General features: G+C 49.6%; 1 protein-coding gene across 1 annotated transcript in view; it reads left to right on the forward strand.

Moving 5' to 3' along the window:
* The window catches only part of LOC137432521 (E3 ubiquitin-protein ligase MARCHF8-like), a 191,772-nt gene that overhangs the window by 158,802 nt on the left and 8,801 nt on the right, over positions 1-24,169 (forward strand). The window contains exon 4 of the mRNA XM_078783320.1: positions 14,015-14,195. Coding sequence (XP_078639446.1) covers positions 14,015-14,195 — 181 coding nt within the window. The remainder of the gene's footprint in view (positions 1-14,014; positions 14,196-24,169) is intronic.

The raw sequence follows: 24,169 nt of genomic DNA on the forward strand, positions 1-24,169 counted from the left end.
GGTAAACAAATGAATGGCAGCCATGTTGCTTTTCAAAATGGCTGCCACATTTTATGTTTATTTAAAATATATAAACGTAAATGTCTCAAGATTTTCCTTTTGCAAAAATACCTATAGTTTTGCAAAAATACCAAAAATACCTCCCATGGGGAGGAGGGAATTCCTCCTGTGATGAGCAGAGTAGCACCATTGTTACGACGTCGCTGTTACCCAGAGTATCCCGGGAAGTGATGGCAGTGACGGAACTTCTTCCAAGCTCAGTGGCTGTTAAGTGTTTGTCTCGTCAGTGTGTGTGTGTGTGTGTGTGTGTGTGTGTGTGTGTGTGTGTGTGTGTGTGTGTGTGTGTGTGCGCACGCACGCGAGGCAGCTCCATTATGAACGTTAGACCATGTATTTAAGAAAACCCTACTGTTGGTGTGTTTTCTCCCCTCTCTTTCAACTGTTCCTTTTTGTTCTGTTACATCCTGATCCATTCTATGTTCCTGCTCTTTCACAAACCTAAACTTTGTCTCCAAAAAAAAGAAAGAAAAAGGTCGACATACCACATACCAGTGGTATACATACCACATATACATACATACCACATACCACATGCCAAGCCAGTCGTGGTGAATGTTCTTGAGTTGCTAACAATGGAAACAAGGTTGTCACCAGCTGAAGAATGGGTTAGAAAAAAATTCTGGATTCGCCAAGATTCTTAATGACACCTGCATTTCAAAAAACATGTTTGACTAGTTTTTGAGATTTGAGAAGAAAGACCAGAACATGCTGATTTCAATTGAAAGATCATTTGGAATATTTCTGTTCAGATTTTCCAAACCTGAAACTACGCAACAGCACCTGTTACACGAGTAGCATCCGTTAAGGTGGAAGGTTGTAGAAATGAAGAGTGGTTGGTACCAAAGATACTGGAACAGAGCGAGATAAACCACTCGGTCGTGAATGGGAAGTATTCAATGGGCCGCCATTTTCGTAAGCACCTGCGCAAGCAACGCTAGCTTAGAGGAGGGCATGACACAACATTAGACCCTATAGCCCCCCCCCCCCCCAACCCTACCCATTTTCCCTTACGGTGAAGCACGTAAAACAAATATAGCAGGTCCTTTGGACCGACTTTTATGTGTTGCACACTCCACCTTAAAACGCGATTTCAATGTAAAATTTCACAAAACAATTGTGCATATTCCTTCTTATACACTTTAGTAGGCTCCAATTTACCGAATTTTGTATGTTTCAGTGAAAAGTTGTGGTTAATTATCGTTTTTGTGAACTCAATGTCTGGGCGCTTCAACAGGACAAGTCACACAATTTTGCCCTCCTTTGAATTTTTTTGCCCCCCCTCTGAAATTTATCTGGCGAATGCCCATTGCCCATGTCTACAATGTAAGTTGGAATCTTAATCTCCATGCCATGCCAAAAAAAATTAATCTATCTATAATTCCAGTAATCTCTGTCTGTCTGTACGTTTGTCTGTGACCGCTGTTTCTCGACAACCACGGGTCCGATATACTTTTAACTTGCCAGGTATATTGCTGGGGACCCGAGGATGTGCCTTTTCAAGGTTTCATATTAATCGGACAATTACTTACCGAGCTATGTCCAAAAAACGATTCAACCAATCAGAGAGCAGCGAACGATCGCGTGTGCCGAACGTGGCGGACACACTCTGCCTCGGATGGCACATTTGAGAGCGTATTCATTTATTTCACGTTTGCAAACTATGTTGGCGTTAAACTATGTTTTACAACTAATAAAAACGAATTTGCGATTCATTCGCTTTCCTGCGCGTTTGTGCACGCGATGGCGATTTCTTTACCAAACTCCGGAAGCCGTTCGCTTTGGACCAAACCATTGCATGTAAATAGAGGGGGGGGATTGTCACCACTCGCAAGCCGTTCGCTTTGGACCAAACCATTTCATGTAAATAGAGGGGGGGGATATAATTTTAGATATAGATATGGTACGGGCATGCCCTAGTAATAATAACTTGCCATATCTTGCGTAACACAGTTGTGGGAGCAGTTTCAATCATATTTTGACATGAAATATTTATCCACGTCTCGTCTGAACCAGGAAGTCGTAGAGAACCTCTTCTCAACCATAAAGGAGGGTAAGGTGGGTGCAGAGACAAGCCATCTGCAAAGGAATTCAGATGTGCGTTGAGGATGGTGATGGTCGCTGAACTAATCAAACCGGCTGCTGAAGCAAATTGGTCACCAGACTCGGACAAATTCATTCTGAGGCTGCAGATCTCACCAACAAGAAAATAACGAGTCGATCAGTGCCGTTTGTCACACCTGTTCAGCACAGATAGAACTAGTACAACACTCAGTAGAGAGCATACCTCTGCAAGGTGAACAGTTTACGTTTTGTATCCCAGAGTAGACCAGAAAATCACAATACAGAATCACATTTAATCATAATCATCCATCCACAACTTTTTGAGATCTCCTGCTATGTATCGAATTTAGCCCCATCGCTCAATGGTGAAGAATCACTTAAGAAATTAAATAATTCCCATATCCGAATCAATATTCAGATCATCACCAAAATCGAATCGATTCTTCGTTGTCACAAACACAATATGTCCACCAAGTTTCGTCCAAATCCATCCATAACTTTTTGAGATATCCCACAATGTAAAATTTTTGGCCCAATCTCCCAATGGTGAAGAATCACTTAAAAAATTAAATAATTCTCATATCCGAATCAATATTGAGATCTTCACCAAAATCGAATCGATTCTTCCTTGTCAAACACACAATCTGCCCAACAAGTTTCGTCCAAATCCGTCCACAACTTTTTGAAATATTTTGTTCACAAACAAACAAATAAAGAAACGGACAAACAGACAGGGGTGAAAACATAATCTCCATGCACCTTTGGTGGCGCAGGTAATAAATGTTGCAATTGCTAATGTTCAACTCAGGCCTCCTCAGCAGAACACACCAGCATACATCTCTGGTTATCTGTGTCGCAGAATTCGCAGTGGACATGAATTGCTGTCATCGTGTCTGGTTTGCAGAAAAGCTCTTGTAAGAAGTGGTGCCGAATTGGATGATCCCACCCTGCTCTTCATTCACAACAGGGCATACGGCATCCCAGTGTAACTTTCGATCTCTGATAGTCCCATCACATGAGTTCCTCACTTTTTGTTCACACGGTGAGGAAGAGGTTCGCACTGAATTCAGTGAATCTAAGACGACGAGGAAAAATTCAAATTAAATCGAAAAGCAAATAGACAGCACCAAGGTTACAAGTCAACACTGCTCCAGAAATTTACATGTTGCAGTTTAAAGCCAATAGTTGTTTTTTTTTGTTCTTTTTAATTCCTTTCTTGTTACAAAAAACACCGGTGATTCTACCATCATGTCACAAAAATAAAACATTTCACTCGTAATGCAATTAGTCCAAACAAGCTAGAAAAAAAACTGCCTTTAAATTGATATTCCCTCCCCTCCTTTGCACCAAAAGGAAAAAGAGAACCCTTCACCATTCAGTGCTGCATCAGTGATGTAGGAGTCGTGGAGCGCCGCAGCTAATGCTTCAGTCACATTTGGCTCGGCGGCCGTAGGGTCTAAAAAATCTACGGCCACTAGCAATTATAGGGCGGCCGCAGTATTTCCACGGTCACACAATGCAGCAGTCACATATGTTTTTATTTTTCGGGTAGCCGCACGGGGTATTTAGAAATTGTGGAGACCGAAAACGTGGGGGTGCTGTACGGTCTTTGATTTGATGTCGCACGGTGACCTTAGGGCGTCCCTGCGGCGGCCATATAATTTTCAAGGCAGACGCAAGGTAGCCTCAAGGTGCCCGCAAGGCGACCGCAGGGGGGCCCTAAGGCGAACGTGCGGCCAGACGGACGGTAACGAGTGGGTATATATAAGAGTTCTTTTTCATATGTATATCGTCGTCATGGCTACGGCTTGTCGAATTGCTACGACCACCCTAGAAATGAAAAAAGTTATAACTCCGCGCTATAATTCCACGGCGACCCCTACGGCCTGTAAAAGATAGCCATATGCCCTAGGGCCACCCTGGGGCCACCTCAGAAACTCTGCGGCCGCCGCACGTTTCTGTCAATTTAGGGGGGGTACGGCCGCCGTATCCTAGCCATAGGGCAAATGTGACTGATGCTTAAGTTGCTTTACTAAAATGGCGCCTGCTCCGCCCCAGTGCGTGCTTCACTCTTTCATATGGTTTACGTCCGAGTGGTTCACCTTGCTCCGCTCTAGTATCTTTGGTTGGTACAACGTAAAAAACAGACAACATGGCTCTTCAACCTTCTTATTGTGACATAAATTTAACGTTTCAGCAATCTGTGCAAATAATGTAACAGGCGTGCCTCCAATTGCCTCGTTAAAGTGTTTCTGCAAAGAAGTTCAGGATGATGAAATAAAGTTTCACATGTTACAACTATCATTGTATGATTTTCAGATGTCTTTTGCAAAAGCACATTCGACTGGGTCCAAAATGTGCAGTCACATGATCCCACTAACTGATCAGAGGCCTTTTTACCTCCACCGCCGAAGGCGGACGGAGGTTTTGTTTTCGCTCCTGTCTGTCTGTGAACAGGATTTCTCAAAACATTGTGGACGGATTCGGACGAAATTTGACGGAGAGGTTGGCTGTGTGACGAGGATGTTTGCTTTTAGTCCGAATCCAGATCTGGCCTATCAGTGGGATACAAAAGGTAAACTGTTCGGGCTGGCGGAGGTTTGCGCTCTACCGAGTGCCGTTCTCGTTGCGATTTTATCAGCACCTTTGCCCTAACTCATTACCAGGTTGTAAAGGAGCAGGTGGCATTCCTTAAACTAAAGTTGTGTATCTATATTGGTGTACCCTCTTTGCTGTTGCTGGTGTACTCTTGTTGCCACTTTGCATGTTTGGAAAGTACTGAAGTGAAAGTTTGCTGACATTCTCATTTCCTCAAATAGCTGCATGTTGAAATATGTTGAAAAAGTCAAAACTTTACATGGGGTGTACTTACTTTTTCACGTGACTGTATATATATATATATATCCGTTGAACTTGGGGACGACTAAGAAGAAGACCTTTGTTGGTCGAAAGCTTGTCGACAATTAAAGATCGACGTCCTGAAGCTACGTCCGCGTCTGATTTAATCTCCCGATTATATATATATATATATATATATTTGTGCAGCGTCTGTCCTGCCCTCTCCTGTCCTGTGTTGTGTTGTGTTGTGTTGTCACTGAACTACTTTCTCAAACTTTTGTGAAATCGTACCAAACTTCTGGTATGCACATATCTCTCCCGTCGGTATGTCTGAAGGGTATTTTTTAAATAAAAAATTGCAAATTTTTTTTTGGGGGGGGGGGGGGGGGGGGGGGAATTGTTTTGGGAAAAAAAAATTTGTTCAACTTCAATTGTTTATAAAATCTGATATCACGTATATTCCAAATACATTTGTGCAAAATAATTGTTTGAATTATGATTGGTTTAATTTAAACCATGACAAAACGGCAACTCGGGTACAGCCGTTTATCTATAATTATATCGACACATCTGGGCAGTGTCTGTGTTGTCACTTAACGACTCCCTCAAACTTTTGTTTCCGTGGTTGTGAAGTGTTTTTAATAACGTTGTGGTGGTTTTGAATCACGTGGTGGTGAGGTATTTTGAATTATGTGGTGGTGAGGTATTTTGAATTATGTGGTGGTGAGGTGTTTTTAAATCACATGGTGGTGAGGTGTTTTGAATTACGTGGTGGTGAGGTATTTTGAATTACGTGGTGGTGAGGTATTTTGAATTATGTGGTGGTGAGGTGTTTTTAAATCACATGGTGGTGAGGTGTTTTGAATTACGTGGTGGTGAGGTGTTTTGAATTATGTGGTGGTGAGGTGTTTTTAAATCACATGGTGGTGAGGTGTTTTGAATTACTTGGTGGTGAGGTGTTTTGAATTACGTGGTGGTGAGGTGTAATCGTCCCAAACTTGCAGTCTGCACCTACCCCTCCCCTATGTATGTGCTGAGGGGTTCTTTCTTGAAAAAAAAACATTCAACCTAAATCTTCAACCTAAATTTCCTATAAAAATGTAATATCACAAACACAACAAATATATTTGTGCAAAGCAATTATTGTTTGTATTATGATTGGTGAAAATCATGACAACACAGCAACTCAGGTACAGTCATTAGCCTCAGCTAAAATAAGCCCGTGCCTCAGTATCGACGCTTGGTGAGGCGAGCGCAGCAAGCCGAGCCAAGCTAGTATATATATTATTTTTTTTTTTTTTTTTTTTTTTTATTGTTCCAAAAAGAACAACTGAAGCATTTTTTGTTTTTATCATTCGATATCAGGAAATAGACTTGAATGATCTAAAAACTGATTTCAATCTGAACATCGTCATTACTATCATCATGATGCCTGATCTTTTATTGATGGTCATTATTAACAGGTGGCCTGGTGTTGACTTAATGGTGAAGGTGACCGGCTTACGATGTTAGGGTCTTGACTTCCAGCCCCTGTATGACCGTTGAATTAACACCAGGTGGGTTGACTCAACCTTCATCCTTCCGAGCTCGGCAAATTGAGTGCCAGCTTACTGGGAAATAGGGGGCACTGCATCAGCGGCACAGTTGCTTTCCCAGCAATAATGCAACCAGGAGCCACAGGCTTCATGCAAAATATTATTTATTACTATTAAAAGTTTATTTTTGATGATAATTATTCACAGTTGTATCATTTTTTGGCTGTTGTATTTGATGTTGCTATTTTTTTTTTATAATAAATGTCTGAATCTCAATTGTAATTGATATATAAATTATACATGGTGGTTGAACACAAAATAAAGTTTCCCCCACCAACCCCTCTCCATCTCACTCCCTTGCTGCTCTCAGAAGGAGCAGGTATTGCTAATGGATATAAAATAATTATCAGGCATATGATTTATTATTAGCGGTTGGCAGGATAGTTTATCAAGATATGCACACGAGCCTCTGAGCTGTCTAGCCTTGGTTTGAATCATGACCCAGGTTTAAATTTTCACCATGGTGTTTTCCATGTACTCGTACACCTGCTCGCTATGGGACGTCAGGGGGTCATGTTGTCATCATTATTATCATTTCCAATTATTGTTACTATTACTTATGTTAGATCATGTCATTGAAAGGATCAGACCGTGCCTCACCATCTTTAATTTCCTATAATAAAATTCATTCCGGTCTCGTCTCAGATTGGGGAGGGCAATATCTCAAGTCACAAAATTCCTTGGAGAGTGGGGATATTGTTTTGTAATATCATTGATATTATGCTATTATCATAGATGTTGTTGTTACTTTTGTAATATGGTGCGGCTTTGGAAAAACGCCTCAGAAGAACTCAACAGAAGCGGCAGGAAGGGTCGTGTTATTAACTCTTGTGGGGTATCTAGACTACAGTAGATCTTCAATCAGGTGAGTTTGTCGATGTGATAAGCATTGCCTGATCTCTGGAATGCTCCAAATTTATTTCAGTTTAGTGTTAAACAGCATTAGCAACTGTTTAAAAATGTAATCATACGTGTTTGTACAGTTTATAATATTTTTACCTCTGTTAGAGGTGCTCCCACAAAAACAGCACGATAAAGTACTTATACACGTTAACACAGTGTTTGGCCAAAGAGGAAAACCCCCTTGGGAAGGTTGGATATAATTAGTATTAATATTGTTTTGTAATAACATGAATATTATGCTATTGAAGGAGCTGCGCTCCAACGCGAGTCGAAAGAATTGACGCGACCAAAGACGGAATTCGTCCGAGTTGCTTTATTGAAACAAAACAGCTCAGGTATTCTGACAAGCCCGTTTATCGGGCAGCAATATATATACACATTTATGCTGGGGCGTTTGCCCGGGAAAACCGAGACAGGGCATGCCCGGGTGTCAAGGGCGAGTCCTGGAAAGGCGAGTCTGGAGATGCCCGGGCGTCCTGGACGCGGCCTGGCAAGTCGAGGCTGGGCGTGCCCGAGCGCTCTGGGCGAGCCCTGGAAAGGCGAGAGCGGGCATGCCCGGACGCTCTGGACGAGCCCTGGAAAGGCGAGTCTGGATATGCCCGGGCGTCCTGGACGCGGCCTGGCAAGTCGAGGCTGGGCGTGCCCGGGCGCTCTGGGCGAGCCCTGGAAAGGCGAGAGCGGGCATGCCCGGGAAAGACGAGACCGGGCGTGCCCGGGAGGTTCGGGCGTGCCCGGGAACAGCGTGTCCGGGCATGCCCAGGAGAGGCGCGTCTGGGCCCATCCGGACGAGCCCGGCATGGCGATCGCGCCCTGGCCGCGTCCTGGCAGGTGCAAAGTGATTGTGTACATTCAGCGGGAACCGCTACACACGCCCCTCCAGAATCGACCTGCACCGGCAGGGTCAATTTAAGGGGGGTCCGGATGACCCGGCCGAAGCGACCCCTGGAGGGTCGTGGGGGGGGGGGGTCCGATCCGGTGGTGGGTGGTCAAGCGGGGGGAACTGTGGACGGGGGGCAGCCTCGCCGCGGAGGAAGGGCCAACCGTGGTGGTCGGTCGACGTCCACGTGCGCCGGTTTGAGGCGGTCCACAGAGATCCGGTCCGACAGCGCCGACGACGTCGACGACGAAGGACTTGTCGCCCCGTCGCAGGACACGGAAGGGCCCGTCGTACGGCGGCCGGAGTGGCTCCCGGTGCGCGTCATGACGCACAAAGATGTACTCCGCTGTGCGAAGCGCAGGGGGGACGTAGGACTAGGGGCCACCGTGGCGGGACGTTGGCACGGGGGCAAATCGTCAGGCGGCCTCCTGGAGGTCCGAGCGCTGGTGTGCGGCGGACCAGGGACTGGTAGCGTCGGGCACGAACTCGCCGGGGACGCGGAGTGGCTGGCCGTAGACGAGCTCGGCGGCGGACGCCCGGAGGTCCTCCTTGGGGGCCGTGCGGAGTCCCAAAAGGACCCACGGCAGCCAGTCGGTCCAACCGTCGTCCTGAAGGCCGGCCATGAGTGCGGCCTTCATGGAGCGGTGAAACCGCTCGCACAACCCATTGGCTTGGGGGTGGTAGGCCGTGGTGCGGTGCATCGTGACCCCCAATGAGCGGGCGACCGCACCCCAAAGTTCGGACGTGAACTGTGGGCCGCGGTCGGACGAGATGTCCGCCGGTGCGCCGAAGCGCGCGACCCAGGTGGCGATGAACGCCTGCGCCACGTCGGCGGTGGTGGTGGAGGTGAGGGGCACGGCCTCCGGCCACCTGCTGGTCCTGTCCACCATGGTCAGCAGGTGGGTGAACCCCCGCGATGGGGGCAGGGGACCCACCAGGTCCACGTGGACGTGGTCGAAACGCCGTGCAGGCACGGTGAAAGGTGCTAGCGGGGCCTGGGTGTGGCAGTGGACCTTGGCCCGCTGGCAGGCCGTGCAGGCATTGGCCCAGTCGCGGACGTTCCGTCGAAGGCCGTGCCAGAAGAAACGCGCCGACACCAGCTTCTGAGAAGCTTTCCGGCCCGGGTGAGAAAGGCCGTGGATGGAGGGGAAGATGCGGCGCTGCCAAGAAACGGGCACGATGGGGCGAGGCTGGCCCTGGGAGACGTCGCAGAGCAGGACGGTGCCCGCGAAGGGGATGTCGGCCAGGCGGAGGCCCGTGTCCGCCGCCTGGAGGGCCTGCACCGAGGTGTTGGTGGTCTGGTTGGCCGCCATGAGCGCGAAGTCCACGCCGAGGTGGACCGCGTTCGCGCTGGCCCGAGAAAGACAGTCGGCCACGGCGTTGTCTTTGCCGGCGACGTGCCGGATGTTCGTGGTGAATTCCGACACAGCGGTGAGGTGGCGCTGCTGGCGGGCCGACCACGGCTCCGTGACTTTGGCCATTGCGTAGACCAACGGCTTGTGGTCGACGAAAGCCGTGAACGGGCGGCCCTCCAGGAGGTGTCGGAAATGGAGAACGGCCAGGAATAGACCGAGCAGCTCGCGGTCGAACGTGCTGTATTTTAACTCGTTCGGCCGGAGTTGCCGGCTGAAAAAAGCGAGTGGCTGCCAAACCCCGTCCACCCATTGTTCATGGACGGCGCCCACCGCGTAGTTGGAGGCGTCCGTAGTGAGGGCGATGGGCGCGTTGAGCACCGGGTGAGCCAGCAGCGTTGCGTCGGCGAGGGCCCGCTTCGCGCTCGCGAATGCCGCGTCCATGGCCGCGGACCAGACAATGTCATACTTGGCCGGCTTGCCCCGGAGGGCCTCGTAAAGGGGCCGCATGAGCTGAGAAGCGCGGGGCACGAATCGGTGATAAAAATTCACCATGCCGAGGAACTCTTGTAGGGCCTTGATGGAACGGGGATGCGGGAACGTGGCGATGGCCTCGACCTTGGTCGGCAACGGCACGGCCCCGGTCTTGGTGATGCGGTGGCCCAAACAGTCAACGGTCGTGGTGCCGAAGTGGCATTTAGCCGGGTTGACAATTAAGCCGTGCTCGCTGAGGCGACCGAACAGTGTTCGGAGGTGGAGGAGGTGCTCGGCACGGGACATGCTGGCGACGAGGATGTCGTCCATATCGACGAAAAGAAATGGCAGGTCGCGCAGCATGCCGTCCATTAAGTGCTGGAACGCCTGGGCCGCGTTCTTGAGGCCAAATGGCATCCTCAAAAATTCGAACAGGCCGAATGGCGTGATGACGGCCGTCTTCGGGACGTCGGCCGCCCGGACAGGTACCTAGTGGTATCCCCGTATCAGGTCAATTTTGGAAAATATGACCCGTCCCGCCAAACGGGCGGAAAAGTCCTGGATGTGCGGGATCGGGTACCTGTCGGGGGTGGTAGGGTCGTTGAGGCGGCGGTAGTCGCCACACGGGCGCCATCCACCCCCCGGCTTTGGCACGATGTGCAGTGGTGAGGCCCACGCGCTATTGGAGCGCCGCATGATGCCGAGGTGCTCCAACGCGTCGAACTCGGCCTTTCCCACGGCGAGCTTGGCCGGGTCGAGGCGGCGGGCCCTGGCGTAGACCGGCGGGCCCGTAGTGGCTATGTGGTGCTCGATCCCATGCCGCACTGCGACGGCCGAAAACGTCGGCCGCGTGAGGGCCGGGAATTCTGCGAGCAGGCGAGCGAACTCGTTCGCCGTCGGGAGGGCACACGCTAGTTCGGTCGGCGCAGAGCTGCTCATCGTGCACGCCAGGGAGCTGAAGGTCTCGGCGTTGACAAGGCGACGTCGTTTGACGTCGACCAGCAGCCCATGCGCGCAGAGGAAGTCGGCGCCCAGCAAAGCCATGGGGACGCAGGCGGTCACAAAGGTCCACTGAAAGCGCTGGCTGCCGAAGCAGAGGGTGACGTCGCGCGGGCCGAAAGTGTGTATGGCCGAGCCATTAGCAGCGACCAAAGAGGGGCCGCAAATGGCGTCCGCGTGTCCTGCTCGGAGGCGGGTATGACGCTCAGTTGGGCGCAGGTGTCACAAAGGAAACGCCGCCCGGACGCTTTGTCCCGAATAAAAAGCAAGTTGCCCGAGTGGCCGGCGCTCATGGCTGGGAATGAACGCCGGCCCGTCCATTTCCCGACTTGTCGAAAGTGCACGGGGGTCGGCACGTCCGAGCCTTGTGTCCGAACCTGGTGTGGTAATAACACCACGCCTGGTCAGGTGGAGGCCCCGGCCGTCGTGTCGGAAGCGGTCGGCGCGGCGTGGCGGCCGCCAGTCGCACCGGCAGTTCGGCCTCCAACCTCCAACCGCGCAGGGTGCTCGGGCGTCGTGGGCGTCGCCTCGGATGGTGGCAGGCTCCAGGTAGCCGCGCCGATGTGTTGGCCCGCCGAGGAGATCTTATCGGCTTCCCTGGCGAGGGCGTGGGGATCGGTGATCGACGTGCCAGCCAGGGCGAGGCGTACCGGGTGAGGCAGCTGGCGAAGGAACAGCTCGCGGAACAGAAAATCCGGAGAGTGCTCACCGAGCAACGAGAGCATATAGTCCATGCGCTCGGACGGGCGCGTGTCGCCGAGCTCGGGCAGGTCGAGCAGGTGCCGTGCGCGTGCCGCCGGTGAGAGGGCGAAAGCGTCGAGGAGGAGCATCTTCAGCGCGTCATACTTGTCGGCAGCTGGCGGGTGCTCGAGGAGGCTCAGGGCGCGGGCCGCGGCGGCGGAACCGAGCGCTGCCACGACGTGGTGGAAGCGGGTGTCGTCCGCGGTGATGCCTCGCAGGGCGAACTGGGAGTCCGCCTGGGCGAACCAAACAGCCGCGTGAGCCTCCCAGAAGGTAGGCAGTTTAAGAGTCACTGCCGTGTCCATGTCGGTAGGTCACCAGTGAAGGAGCTGCGCTCCAACGCGAGTCGAAAGAATTGACGCGACCAAAGACGGAATTCGTCCGAGTTGCTTTATTGAAACAAAACAGCTCAGGTATTCTGACAAGCCCGTTTATCGGGCAGCAATATATATACACATTTATGCCGGGGCGTTTGCCCGGGAAAACCGAGACCGGGCATGCCCGGGTGTCAAGGGCGAGTCCTGGAAAGGCGAGTCTGGACATGCCCGGGCGTCCTGGACGCGGCCTGGCAAGTCGAGGCTGGGCGTGCCCGAGCGCTCTGGGCGAGCCCTGGAAAGGCGAGAGCGGGCATGCCCGGACGCTCTGGGCGAGCCCTGGAAAGGCGAGTCTGGACATGGCCAGGCGTCCTGGACGTGGCCTGGCAAGTCGAGGCTGGGCGTGCCCGGGCGCTCTGGGCGAGCCCTGGAAAGGCGAGAGCGGGCATGCCCGGGAAAGACGAGACCGGGCGTGCCCGGGAGGTTCGGGCATGCCCGGGAACAGCGAGTCCGGGCATGCCCAGGAGAGGCGCGTCTGGGCCCGTCCGGACGAGCCCGGCATGGCGATCGCGCCCTGGCCGCGTCCTGGCAGGTGCAAGGCGATTGTGTACATTCAGCGGGAACCGCTACACTATTATCATTACCCGCGCCAGAGGAGAGGGTATTGCATTTGAGTCCGTTTGTTTGTTTGTGTCTGTTTGTTTGTTTGTTTGCACAGAATAAATATGATTTTCTCTGCAACCGTTGGTCAGGTTGATAGGAGATTTTAACAATAGGTGCAACTCCACCTGTTGGATTTATTTAATGATAATTATGACGTCATACGTCACGTGGTTTGGCCGCCATCTTGGAAAAACCGAAAAACTTTGCACCTCCATATCTCTGAAAGTGCTGAATAGAAAAAATTGAGACATGGCTCATTGTAAAGAACTCTCCATTGTGGAATAACATCTGTGAATGATGATGTCATGGGTGCCTCATTATGACGTCATAATTCGACAACTACAAAACTTTGTCCGATCAAGATGAAATTTCTTGAGCATAATCTGGGGATAAATTGGTGGAGAAAAAAATAATAATGATGACGTCATCGGTCAAGTGTTTCGGCCGCCATATTTGTTTTAACACAAAAGCCTTAATAACCACTGAAAACACATCCTGACGAGGGTTTGCAATCTCTGATTGCTCTTTCTAGTTTGTTTAATGATTATAAGCGTCCTTGGAAAAATGGCACGATAAAGTTGTCTTAACATGGATATACACCTCAACACCAAACCCCTTTGGGATGGGGGGGGGGGGGGGAATTAAATTGCTACAACCTCCATTGTGTGATACTTAATCCTCCTGTCAAGTTTGGTTGACATCAGATAAGTAACGACTGAATGTATCACGGTCAAAAATCGTCAGACAGACAGGCATACAGACAGACAGACAGACACCAAATTCTGTATTTTAGTATGAAGGTGAGGCAACAATACGTTCATCCTCCATCAGAAACATGTTAAGCAGGGAGGACCCATCAACCAGCACCGGTCGTTGGTTGATGTTAAAGATTCCTAGTCGGGTGAATTCGTCGGCACTCTGGATAAATTCCAAATTCCTGCCCTAAATGAAAGTTGGGAATGCCAAAGCAAATCATCCAGCCAAGATATTGCTTCAGCAGCACTGACACTCCATCAATGGTATGTCAGGATAGTACATTAATGATGATAATGATAATTATGATTATGCAAAATGTGTGAATGCCTTCCTTGGTTTATACGAATTACCCATGATGCACTGCTACTGGGTGCTGTGCAGGATTTGCCACTGTGAGGGCGATGAGGAGAATGTACTCATCATGCCATGCCACTGCACAGGCTCTTTGCGCTTTGTGCACCAGTCCTGCCTTCAGCAATGGATCAAGAGCTCAGACACACGCTGCTGTGAGCTCTGCAAGTATGACTTCATCATGGAAAGCAAAATTAAGCCTCTACAAAAGGTATGGCAGTTCTTTCATTTCGACTGTAATGTCCTCAGTCATTATGTCAATTGTCTTCTACGAAGAGTAGTTAGTTGTGATTCCCTGTGTCATTAGACATGAGACATCGTTTAGAGCCACAGGATTTATACATTGTGTGAGTGGTTAATTACTTTTCTACTTACTTGGTCAACATATACATTTATTTTGATAGAGTTGGCTTCATGAGTTGTCTTTATTACCTCCGCCACCGAAGGTGGTCCGAGGTTATGTTTTCGCCCCTGTCTGTTTGTCGTGTCCTGTCCGTCTGTGGGCAGGATATCTCAAAAAGTTGTGGATGGATTCGGACGAAATAGGTGACACAGATGCAACGCGACTGCATCGTCAATATGCCTCCGCATAGTCACACAATGGGTAGATGCCATCATTCACTGTCCTAAAAATAAACAAGTTTGAATTTAAATCCCTTCAGCTGTTTTCAAGTATCACATTTTCACCAGCCATGACAGGTTTCACATCGATCAGTGAAGCGGTTTCAGAGAAGGGATTTTTTTTTAATATCGGTTTTCAAGCTAATATGGCTGCCACACTACATGGCATACGACCTTAAAAAATGTACAATCTGCATATGTATGGGTAGCGGATAACGTTTGTGAAGTTTCGTGTTGATCAGATAAGGTTCGTTTTTCTATCCAATATGGCTGCCAAACCACATGACCTACGGTGTCATCATTTTCAAACTATATGAAACAATGGTGTTAGATGATATTTGTAAAATTTCGCATCGATAGTGCAGCGGCTTTAAAGATATAATTATTTAATATTTTCCTTCAATGCAATATATTGCTGCCTCACCATGTGACCAATGATGTTTTCATGATCATCTTTTAATTGCCATGCCTAGTCAATGACACACGTAAAGTATGGAGTCAATCGATTTGGTGGTTTGGTAGAAGATGTTTTTTTTAAGGTTATAGGTTAAATCCAATATGGTTGCCAAACCATGTGACCTATATATATATACCACCTTTAGAGGCCATTTTTCCCCACAAAGCGGGGGTTGGCCTTTTTCGGGAACCGTGGTTGTTGTTGTTTTTCGGTCCCCTTTTTGAAGCAATGTTTTACGGCCGGATGCCCTTCCTGACGCCAACCCTTTTTGCCGCCTTTAACGACAAACAGGGAATTACCAGTGAACTGGTACTCAATTAGCCGACCTCGGAAGGATGAACAGGCTGAGTCAACCCCCCTGGCGTTAATTCAGCAATCGGCCGGGATTCGAACCCAGGATCCATTGGATCCTAAGCCGGCACCCTAGCCGCTAGCCCAACACCAGGGACCTATGATGTCATAAATTTGATATTTCAATACAAATGGGTCCTAGATCATGTGCATGCAATTTCCGAATTTTAGGATAAGGAATTCGATTAAAACATTTTGGCTGGTATACCACTTCACCAATGATGTCATCATTATCATGCCTTTGTTCCCCATTGTGAGTACTTGACAATGTGCCAAGTTTCAAATTTTTCCATTCAGCGGTTTCCGAGAAATATTTTTTAATTATTTGCGTTTATTCCAAGATGGCTGCCATATCACGTGACCTATGATGTCACAATTATGATATAAACATTCTGCATGGGTGGGTGTCACTCCTTCACTGAACCTGTCACTGAAAGTTTAGTCTCAATCGGACATGTGGTTGCTGAGAAAAACGAGGTTTAGCCCGGACGGACGGACAGACGGACAGACGGACGGACGGACAACCCGAAAACATAATGCCTTTCGGGGGCTTTCGGCATAAAAAAGAACATTCTCACATAAATTCACATCTCAACTTCCTTATTCTTCGTTTCTCCTGTCTATGGAACCTCCTTCCAGAGGCTGTTCTGTCTCACTCTTCCCTCCAGGACTTCAAGCAAGCAGTGCATCTCTGTTAGTGATCTTTATTACCCCCCTCCCAACCTTCCATTAACTTTTCTTAAGGCTAGCATCACACCAAAGTAGTTCTATCCCGTTCTACCCCGTTCTAAAAAAAATACTAGAACGGGCTGTGATGACGGTAGAATGCGTAGTTTGGCGTAAAATACGATGCTAGTTCGTTCATAAGCAGTCCTCAATACGTCTATCTCGTTCTTATCTCGTTCTTAGCCAGTCTGCAGTCCGTTTGTATCCAGTTCAGATCGTGTAAAAGTGCCCGATCACCTCATGCCGACAACGTTTCGAAGCAGTTCGAGCCCGTCCGTAGCCGTTCTCGACCCGTTCTTAACCAGTTCAACCTCGTTCTACCTCATTCTACCTCGTTCACAATACGTCCAAGCCAGTTCTAACGAATTCTTAACCCGACCAACTCGTTCGCACTACGTCCTCATCTCGTCCCTAGTGCGTGTGTACTCGCGTCCTGGCCCGACTGCTATGAATACCGAGCGCGTTGTAGCCAGTCCTCATTCAAGTTCAGGGCTCCGAGCTGTACACATCTACAATACAATCCCCGATCATCATGCCTCCAAAGAGAAGTCGATTCAGAAAGACAGGGCGAGCGAAATCAAGCACAAATAGCCCTGCTGAAGGCCATGCAGATCCCCCTGAAGTTGCTGAGACTATTGAGCCTGCCCATGAAGGTCCAATTCAAGAGGGGGAGACGGAGAGAGCTGTATCCCCTGGAGCCTCTGATGCCTCCCAAGTCAGATGGCGACGTTGGAGAACGGGATGGACGGGATAAAATTTTGAGCAGGCTCAAAGTTCGAGAGCACCCTCCCCGTCCGAGCCCGTCCATGAAGTTCGTAAAAAGACTGTAAGCAGTTGCTACTACGTCCACTACGTTCATACACAGCTGGAGCCCGTTCGACAACATTTTCACGAACGTATTGAGAACTCGTTTGGTGTGATGGGGGTATAACCAAACCATGTTAATTGCTAGTTTCAGAACATTTCCTCCCCTCCACCCTTTCCTCTTATCGTGTTCGTTCAGTTCCCTTGATGTTTGTCCCACTGTCGGTTATACCTTGTTCTTCCATGAGCCTCGCTCCTGTAAACAAACAAAAAATGTTTTTAAAGTGGAACACGATTTTGGAACCACAGGATTCATGCAGCTTACTGTATATACACTATACTTCCTTGGGTTTCAATTTCCCTGCAAAGTAAGTTCCTTACTTTTATCAACTACTGTAATTTCCTTTGCTACCCATTGCCATACTGAGTGTTCAATATGAATTTGTTGTAAGTGCTTTTCCTGCTCAGACATTCTCACTACCAATATCACTGTGAGCCTCAGTCAAATGTAATAACACTTGTGATAATTATAAGAATAATAACAATAATAATAACAAGAAAGAGCCATTAGAGATTGCAGACCCTCACCAGGATGTGTTTACGTGGTGTATTTTGTGTGTTTATTCGCTGCTGTGTTTGTGTGGTTTATTGGCGACGTAGATGTATGTTCAATCCAATATGTCTGCCGAACCACGTGACCGATGATGTCATCATATAAATTCTTCCATTCAATTTTTGTGTAGATCACGCTCAATAAATTTTAAACTGATCAGATCAAGCGTTCTACTTGTCTAATGATGACGTCATAATGAAGGCACCGATCATCATGAATATATGTTGTTTCCCATGTGGAGTACTTGACAATGAGAGCCATGTTTCAATTTTTTCCATGAAGCGGTTTCGGAGATATAGAGGTGCAAATTTTTTTTGTTTTTTTTCCAAGATGGTGCACGTAACACGTGACCTATCACATCATTATTATCATAAAACTTTCTTCTGGAGGAGGCGCTCATATGGTGAAAATGTATTGGCAATCGGACCAACGGTTGCAGAGAAATGCATGCTCATGATCTGTGTGGACAAACAAATAGACAGACAGACAGACAGACAAACAAACAAGGAAATGAAAAATCACTCATAGAGCAACACTTGGCAAAAGAGAACAAAGTAGAATGCCACTCAGTAGAGCATCCTTTTGACCTCAAAAATAATTGGTGGTTGAATCCAGTTAGCTGATATGCAAATCGTCTTCAAAAAAAAATTTTTTTTTTTGTATACAGAATGGAGGCTCGTGTAAGAGCTAACACATTGAACATGAAAACATGCACAGACACATAAAACATACTGTTACAGACGTGGCTTGGATGTTATTTACCGAGCGGTTTTATGGTATGACCACGTCTGCACAAGTTACCCGATTGTGCCCGAACGTTTAGTCGCGCGATGCTGGCTCAATAAGAAAAAGAAGACACCCGGCTGGATTACAATAACACAATACGACACCAATGTTTCGATTCTCAAGTATATTCGTACGGAAAAGGTTAGATTACAGGGGCTAGAGGTATATTACAGGAAGACAGGCACTTAGACACACTCTTATATTAACCCCGGACAGACGACAGACACACGGGACAACGGCTGACTCACACGGGGGTTTGATGGCTAGGAAAGGCAGGATCGATGGCTCCAGGTCCTCCTGGGCTCAAAGGTCAGAATCGACTCGGTCCGGTCCAGAGATGCGGGGAGGTCGCAGCGCTCGGATGGCGTCTTGTCTGCTCAAGCTGGGGGCGCATCTGACTCAGCGCTCGCAGGTGGCTTTCCTTCTCCAAGCTGGGTGCGCATCTCACTCAGCGCTCGCAGGTGGCTTTCCTTCTCCAAGCTGGGTGCGCATCTGACTCAGCGCTCGCAGGTGGCTTTCCTTCTCCAAGCTGGGTGCGCATCTCTCGTCACATCCGGCGCGGGGCCGCGTATATCCGGCGGGGAGTGACACGCCCTCGGCTCGTTAGCTCCGCCTCGTGGAATCGGCACGTTGCTTCTCATTGGGTGCGTGCGGGGGGTTTACCAGGCTCCGCCCTTGACGAGGAGCTGACAAGGAGCCCCTTCGTGGTAACCCCGTGGAGCGCATGGTCTGGAGCTAATCGAGCCGGTGTGAGGACGCATCCTCCCCCGCTCCGCCGCCATCTCCTCTGTTGTTGTTGTAATTGTTGGGGAAGAAGATGGAAGGAGGTATGGGAAAGGTCCTAAACTCACTACTGATGCCATATAATCACATTCTGGTGCAACGAAGAGTCATAATTAATGGAGACGAGGCCTTAACTGACATAGAATAAGAATAACTAGGAAGATGTCCGAAAGTTGTCTACGTGTGGTGCGGTGGACCTGGGCACGACATTTAATGGGGGAATAAGGGGAAGGTCGGCTCTACTGATTGTTATTTACATGCAATGGGACTAGGGAATGGGGGATCGGGGAAAGTTGGGGAGTATTGGAGAAAATAGGGGAATATTTACAAGCGGATATGGAGGCCAAATTCCATATTCGCAACATTGCACCCTTCTCTACCCTCGGGGCGTCCCGACCCGATAAATTTTTACCTACTTTAGTGTGGCACGCAATGTAGTTCCCTCTACTATTAACTCTACCCTGAGTGCGACAGTTTTACAGATATTCACAAATGAGTAAATATGTCCCCCTGCGACGTTGCACCCTTCTCCTCACAGAAACACACCCACAGGATAACCGAATCCGGAAAGAATTCTCAAACTAAACATACAGCCGGTAGGGAGCATTATTTACAAGACTACGCTGCTATTTACACTACGATCCAGGACCTGTCTTTGGAGGAACACATGCAGATGTTATGCATAGAGAGAGCGCGCTTGCCAGCATCGATACACCAACCCACGAGTGCTCTGTGGCCGACGGCCTTTAATAACGTGCAGAGCACCCTTCCCGAGCATCAACAGCACCACCCCACCACCAATCGGTGCAGTCACCATTGTTCATTGGAATAAAAATAAATTCGACAACCCCTAACCCTGCAGGTGTCTCTTGCTCTTCTTGTGGTGCACTTGGTGGTAACTAAAAGTGGTTCACCTGTATGGCATAGGTGCCACGTTGACCCATAGGTCCATCCCCGGGTGGTGCTTGGCCGCAAATGAACTGCGGTCCATTGTGGGTGGCCACAAACATTGCGGTCCATATGGTGTATCGATCCCGGCAGCAAACAGCGAAAGTGCAGGCCCACAACTGCGCAGCCAGCACCTCTCTCTCCTCTCTCTCTACCCCAAAGCCAGATCCTCGGAGGTGGGAGACAAAAGAAGAAACAAGTGAGTAAGGTGGTAAGGGCGCAAAAGTGCACGCAATGTAAGGTGATGCACACTGGGGGCACATGGGAACCAGGTGAGACAGGTACGTTCCTATCGTACGCCCCCCCCCACCAGGTAACCTACATGGCCCCTCCCTTACCCCTTACTGCATCCACAAAACACAACACTACCCATAAACATCTACTTTACAAATCGACAAACATCCCTACTGTCTTCCCCGTTCCTCCCATAAACCAAATTCGTCTTCTCTCCCTCCTAACCAATCAAATTTGCCATTTTCAACTCTCATCAAAATTTGCCATCTCCAACTGCACATCAAAATTTGCCATCACCAATTCATCATCAGTCCCTCCTAAGGAGGGAGAGATGGAATCACCCCAATGTCTCATCCACGTCGTGATGCGTCTCACAAATCCACAGCAATCTCATTTCCTGCACACAGAACAAAGAAAACACAGGTGTGGAGTCATCATCATCACCACAGGTAAGTGGCTGCGTATGGTGCGACAGGTTCTTCAATCCTAACTATTTCCTAAATGACTTTAACAACTTTACACTACCCGGGGTCTTTCTCCGGCCAAACCATTGGCCCCCTTACACTATGGGTTCTAAAAACCAATTCCCATTGGCCCGACTGTGGTGCGCTTCAATTTGGGGTCTCACTCCCCCGATTCATCTCCCGGTGCCCTCGCACAATTTCTGGGCTGCGGCGTGTACCTCTCCCAGTGGGTCTACCCACCTGCACACCTCCACCACTGCAGTTGCCTCCGAGCTTACCTGCTCCTTGCCCTAACCTAACTACCTGGGGAAGGCCCTCTGGCACTCTCCCCACTCGGTGCCCTCTCTGGCACTGGGCTGCCCGATCCACACCCGGGATCCTCAGGCACCCACTCACAACTACCGGCTCCCAGAGCCCACCTGCGGCCTCACCTGGCCGACATCCTCACAGTGGTGGAGTGCCCAACCAACTACACACACTAACAGGCTACACGCCCAGCCATTTCCACAACACTAATGCACCCATTCACAACACCATTCTGCAACCGCACCACAAATGCCAATATCCAACCACAATTTACCTGCACCCTCTACCTAACACTTACACTACCCGCCCCGGGTGCTCGTGAAAGGGGTCCACTCTTCCCCCATCCACACCTTCGCACCATGCACACCACTCCGTACCACTCACTCCAACTCTCTCCACACACCTGTACCTGCACACCTGTGCTCTCACACCTGGTGCCACCTGCACCCTTCTCTCCCCAAGCGCATTCGCGCTGATCCACACACTCACTACTCATACACTGCTCCACACACCTGTCCAGTTGCACACCTGTTCAATTCTTACAAACACGGCATCATCTCAGCTAACTACTCCCTTCTGAAACTTGCGCTTCCCAGTCGTCCCTTTAAACTATTGCGCTCCCTCGTCATTATCATCCATGCTAATCTACCTGCGTCCCCACTACAGGTATCAGTCACTAACTAATCTTAACGTTACCTAATGTCATCTTCTAGATCCCTACACACAATATCCTAACCCACCCGGGCTAGTTTTCACTGCCATACACCCCATAAACTATTGCTCCTTTGCCCCCCCACATGGGAAGGATGGTGGATTTGCCATCCCACCACATCGGGGGTCTCTCACTACCAATTTTGCACATCAAATTGCAACAAATTAAAAATTTGCCAATCATCTGCCAATCACTGTACCATTACCAATCATCCCTCTGCCAATCCTTTGCCAATCATCAAATTTTGCTTTTCTCCAATTTTGGGTCCAAAACACTAACCTCATCACCCAGTCGACTCACTAATACCCCTCGGTGCGCCAATTCCTGTCCAAAGCCCGGCTTCGTAAAGCCAAGCAATGGATGCTGGTTGTTTTGTGCCGGCGGCTGGATGCGTCCGGCATTCGGGGCAGGGACGGGGGCTTACCCGTGCCGAGATCCCACGCACCATCTCGGCACGGAGCCATCCAATGTCCCGCTCTCGACCTGCCGGCACGTCTCACCAAAAAGTGGTCGCCATGACGACCCTTTCTATCGGGCTGCCAGCTCCGCCTAGTGGAGCACGGACGCGGCCGTTCAAAGCGAGGCCCAGCACGCACCGAGGGCCCGATTCGGCTATAAGTCGTTCTACACTCTACCCCGTCTAACGTCGATGCTTCACCTGCATGCTTACACCCCGCAGCCCGTTCCTTGCTCACACATCCAGCCGTGCCCATGCTCCTCGTACCTTTCCTTACACACCCAGGTACCCTCATTCCACTCACAGCCTTGGTCACACACCTGACCACCGAACACCTTGGCACACATTCGTTGGTCGCACACCTCACCAAAACACCTCTTCGCGCCCCCTCCTCGGTCACCTCCTCTGTGACAATCACAGGTGTGCTCTCATTCGCACACCCAACCACGTGCCTCACCACCAACTCCAGCGTGCATTCCCACTCACGCTCTACCATTCCAGGTGTGCATCCTTCCATCCCAGGTGTACATCCTCGCTCACCTGTCACAACCAACTCACTCTCCTTGTCACTCTCACTACTCTCACCTCCATTCTTGACAGCGCCCTCACCCTTACTCTTGACAGCGCACTCTTTCCTCATGCACCTGTCCGTTACACACCTTTCTCGCGCACACTCTCCCGTTACGCCCTCTGTAACACTCACCGCAGGTGGACACTCTTCCTTACTTCTGACAGCGCACTCTTTCCTCATGCGCCTGTCCGTCACACACCTTTCTCGCGCACACTCTCCCGTTACACCCTCTGTAACACTCACCACAGGTGGACACTCTTCCTTACTTCTGACAGCGCACTCTTTCCTCATGCACCCGTCCGTTACACACCTTTCTCGCGCACACTCTCCCGTCACACCCTCTGTAACACTCACCACACCACGCTTCCATGTGCTCCCTCGCACACGTGCTACGACCGACTCACTCTCGCCAGCACCCTCACTCCTTGGCACACACTTTTTCCTCACACACCCCTGAGTCGGACTTTCTTGCACACCTCCTTTTTCGCACACCAGACCTGTCGCACACCTCACCAACGGCCTCTCACGAACACCCGGGTCTATCTCGACCCCCAAGCTTCTTAAATCCCCTGGCGCATCATACGCACGACCATATTGGTCACCACTTACACCGGGTCCTCTTCCTCTTCGCTTCTCCTCCATCACCTGCGAATCCCTCATCCGGTTAATGAGCACATCATCACGATCCGAACACAGACTCTGGACCAATTCTTTTACCTCCTCTTTTATCTCTTTCTTATCCTCTCTCCGTCGCTTTTTAATTTCGCTCACCCCTTCTTCCACTTCTTCTAATTTTTGCTTCATCTCCTTCATCTCTTCGTGCGCCCCTTTAAGTTCTTCCTCTAACTCCACTTTATTTTTTTCTATGTGCTCCCGCACCTCCCGCTCTTTAACCTCCATTACCTCTACCACCTTGTCCATTTTCCTCGTCAGGTCCTCATGTACCGTCTGACACTCTTTTTTAATTACCCCTACGTCCTTTTTCATCTCCTTCTGTGTCGATTTTAAACCCTCTATTACCGCTGTGTTCTTCTTTACCTGGTCCCCCAACTCCTTTTGTCCCACTGTCAGTTGTTCTACTCCCAGCGTCAACTCCTCTATACCACCTTGCAATTTTACAGTCCCCTTTCTCACCTCTTTCTCCATGCGCTCCTTACAGTGCCTCACCTCCTCGCGCACTCCTCCGACCTCCTCACTCACTCCTCTTCTGATCTCCTCTCCCATCACTTGCATCTCCTGCCCAGATGCCACCCTCATCTGCTCCATTTCCTCCCTGTGAGCATCCAGTTTGGTTTCTACCCCCATTCTGACCCCCTCTATCTGCTGCTCCATTTGTTTAACTTCCCTTTCCG

Source organism: Myxine glutinosa, chromosome 8 (genome assembly GCF_964187855.1).
Source record: "Myxine glutinosa chromosome 8, kmMyxGlut1.1, whole genome shotgun sequence".
Taxonomy (NCBI): Eukaryota; Metazoa; Chordata; class Myxini; order Myxiniformes; family Myxinidae; genus Myxine; species Myxine glutinosa.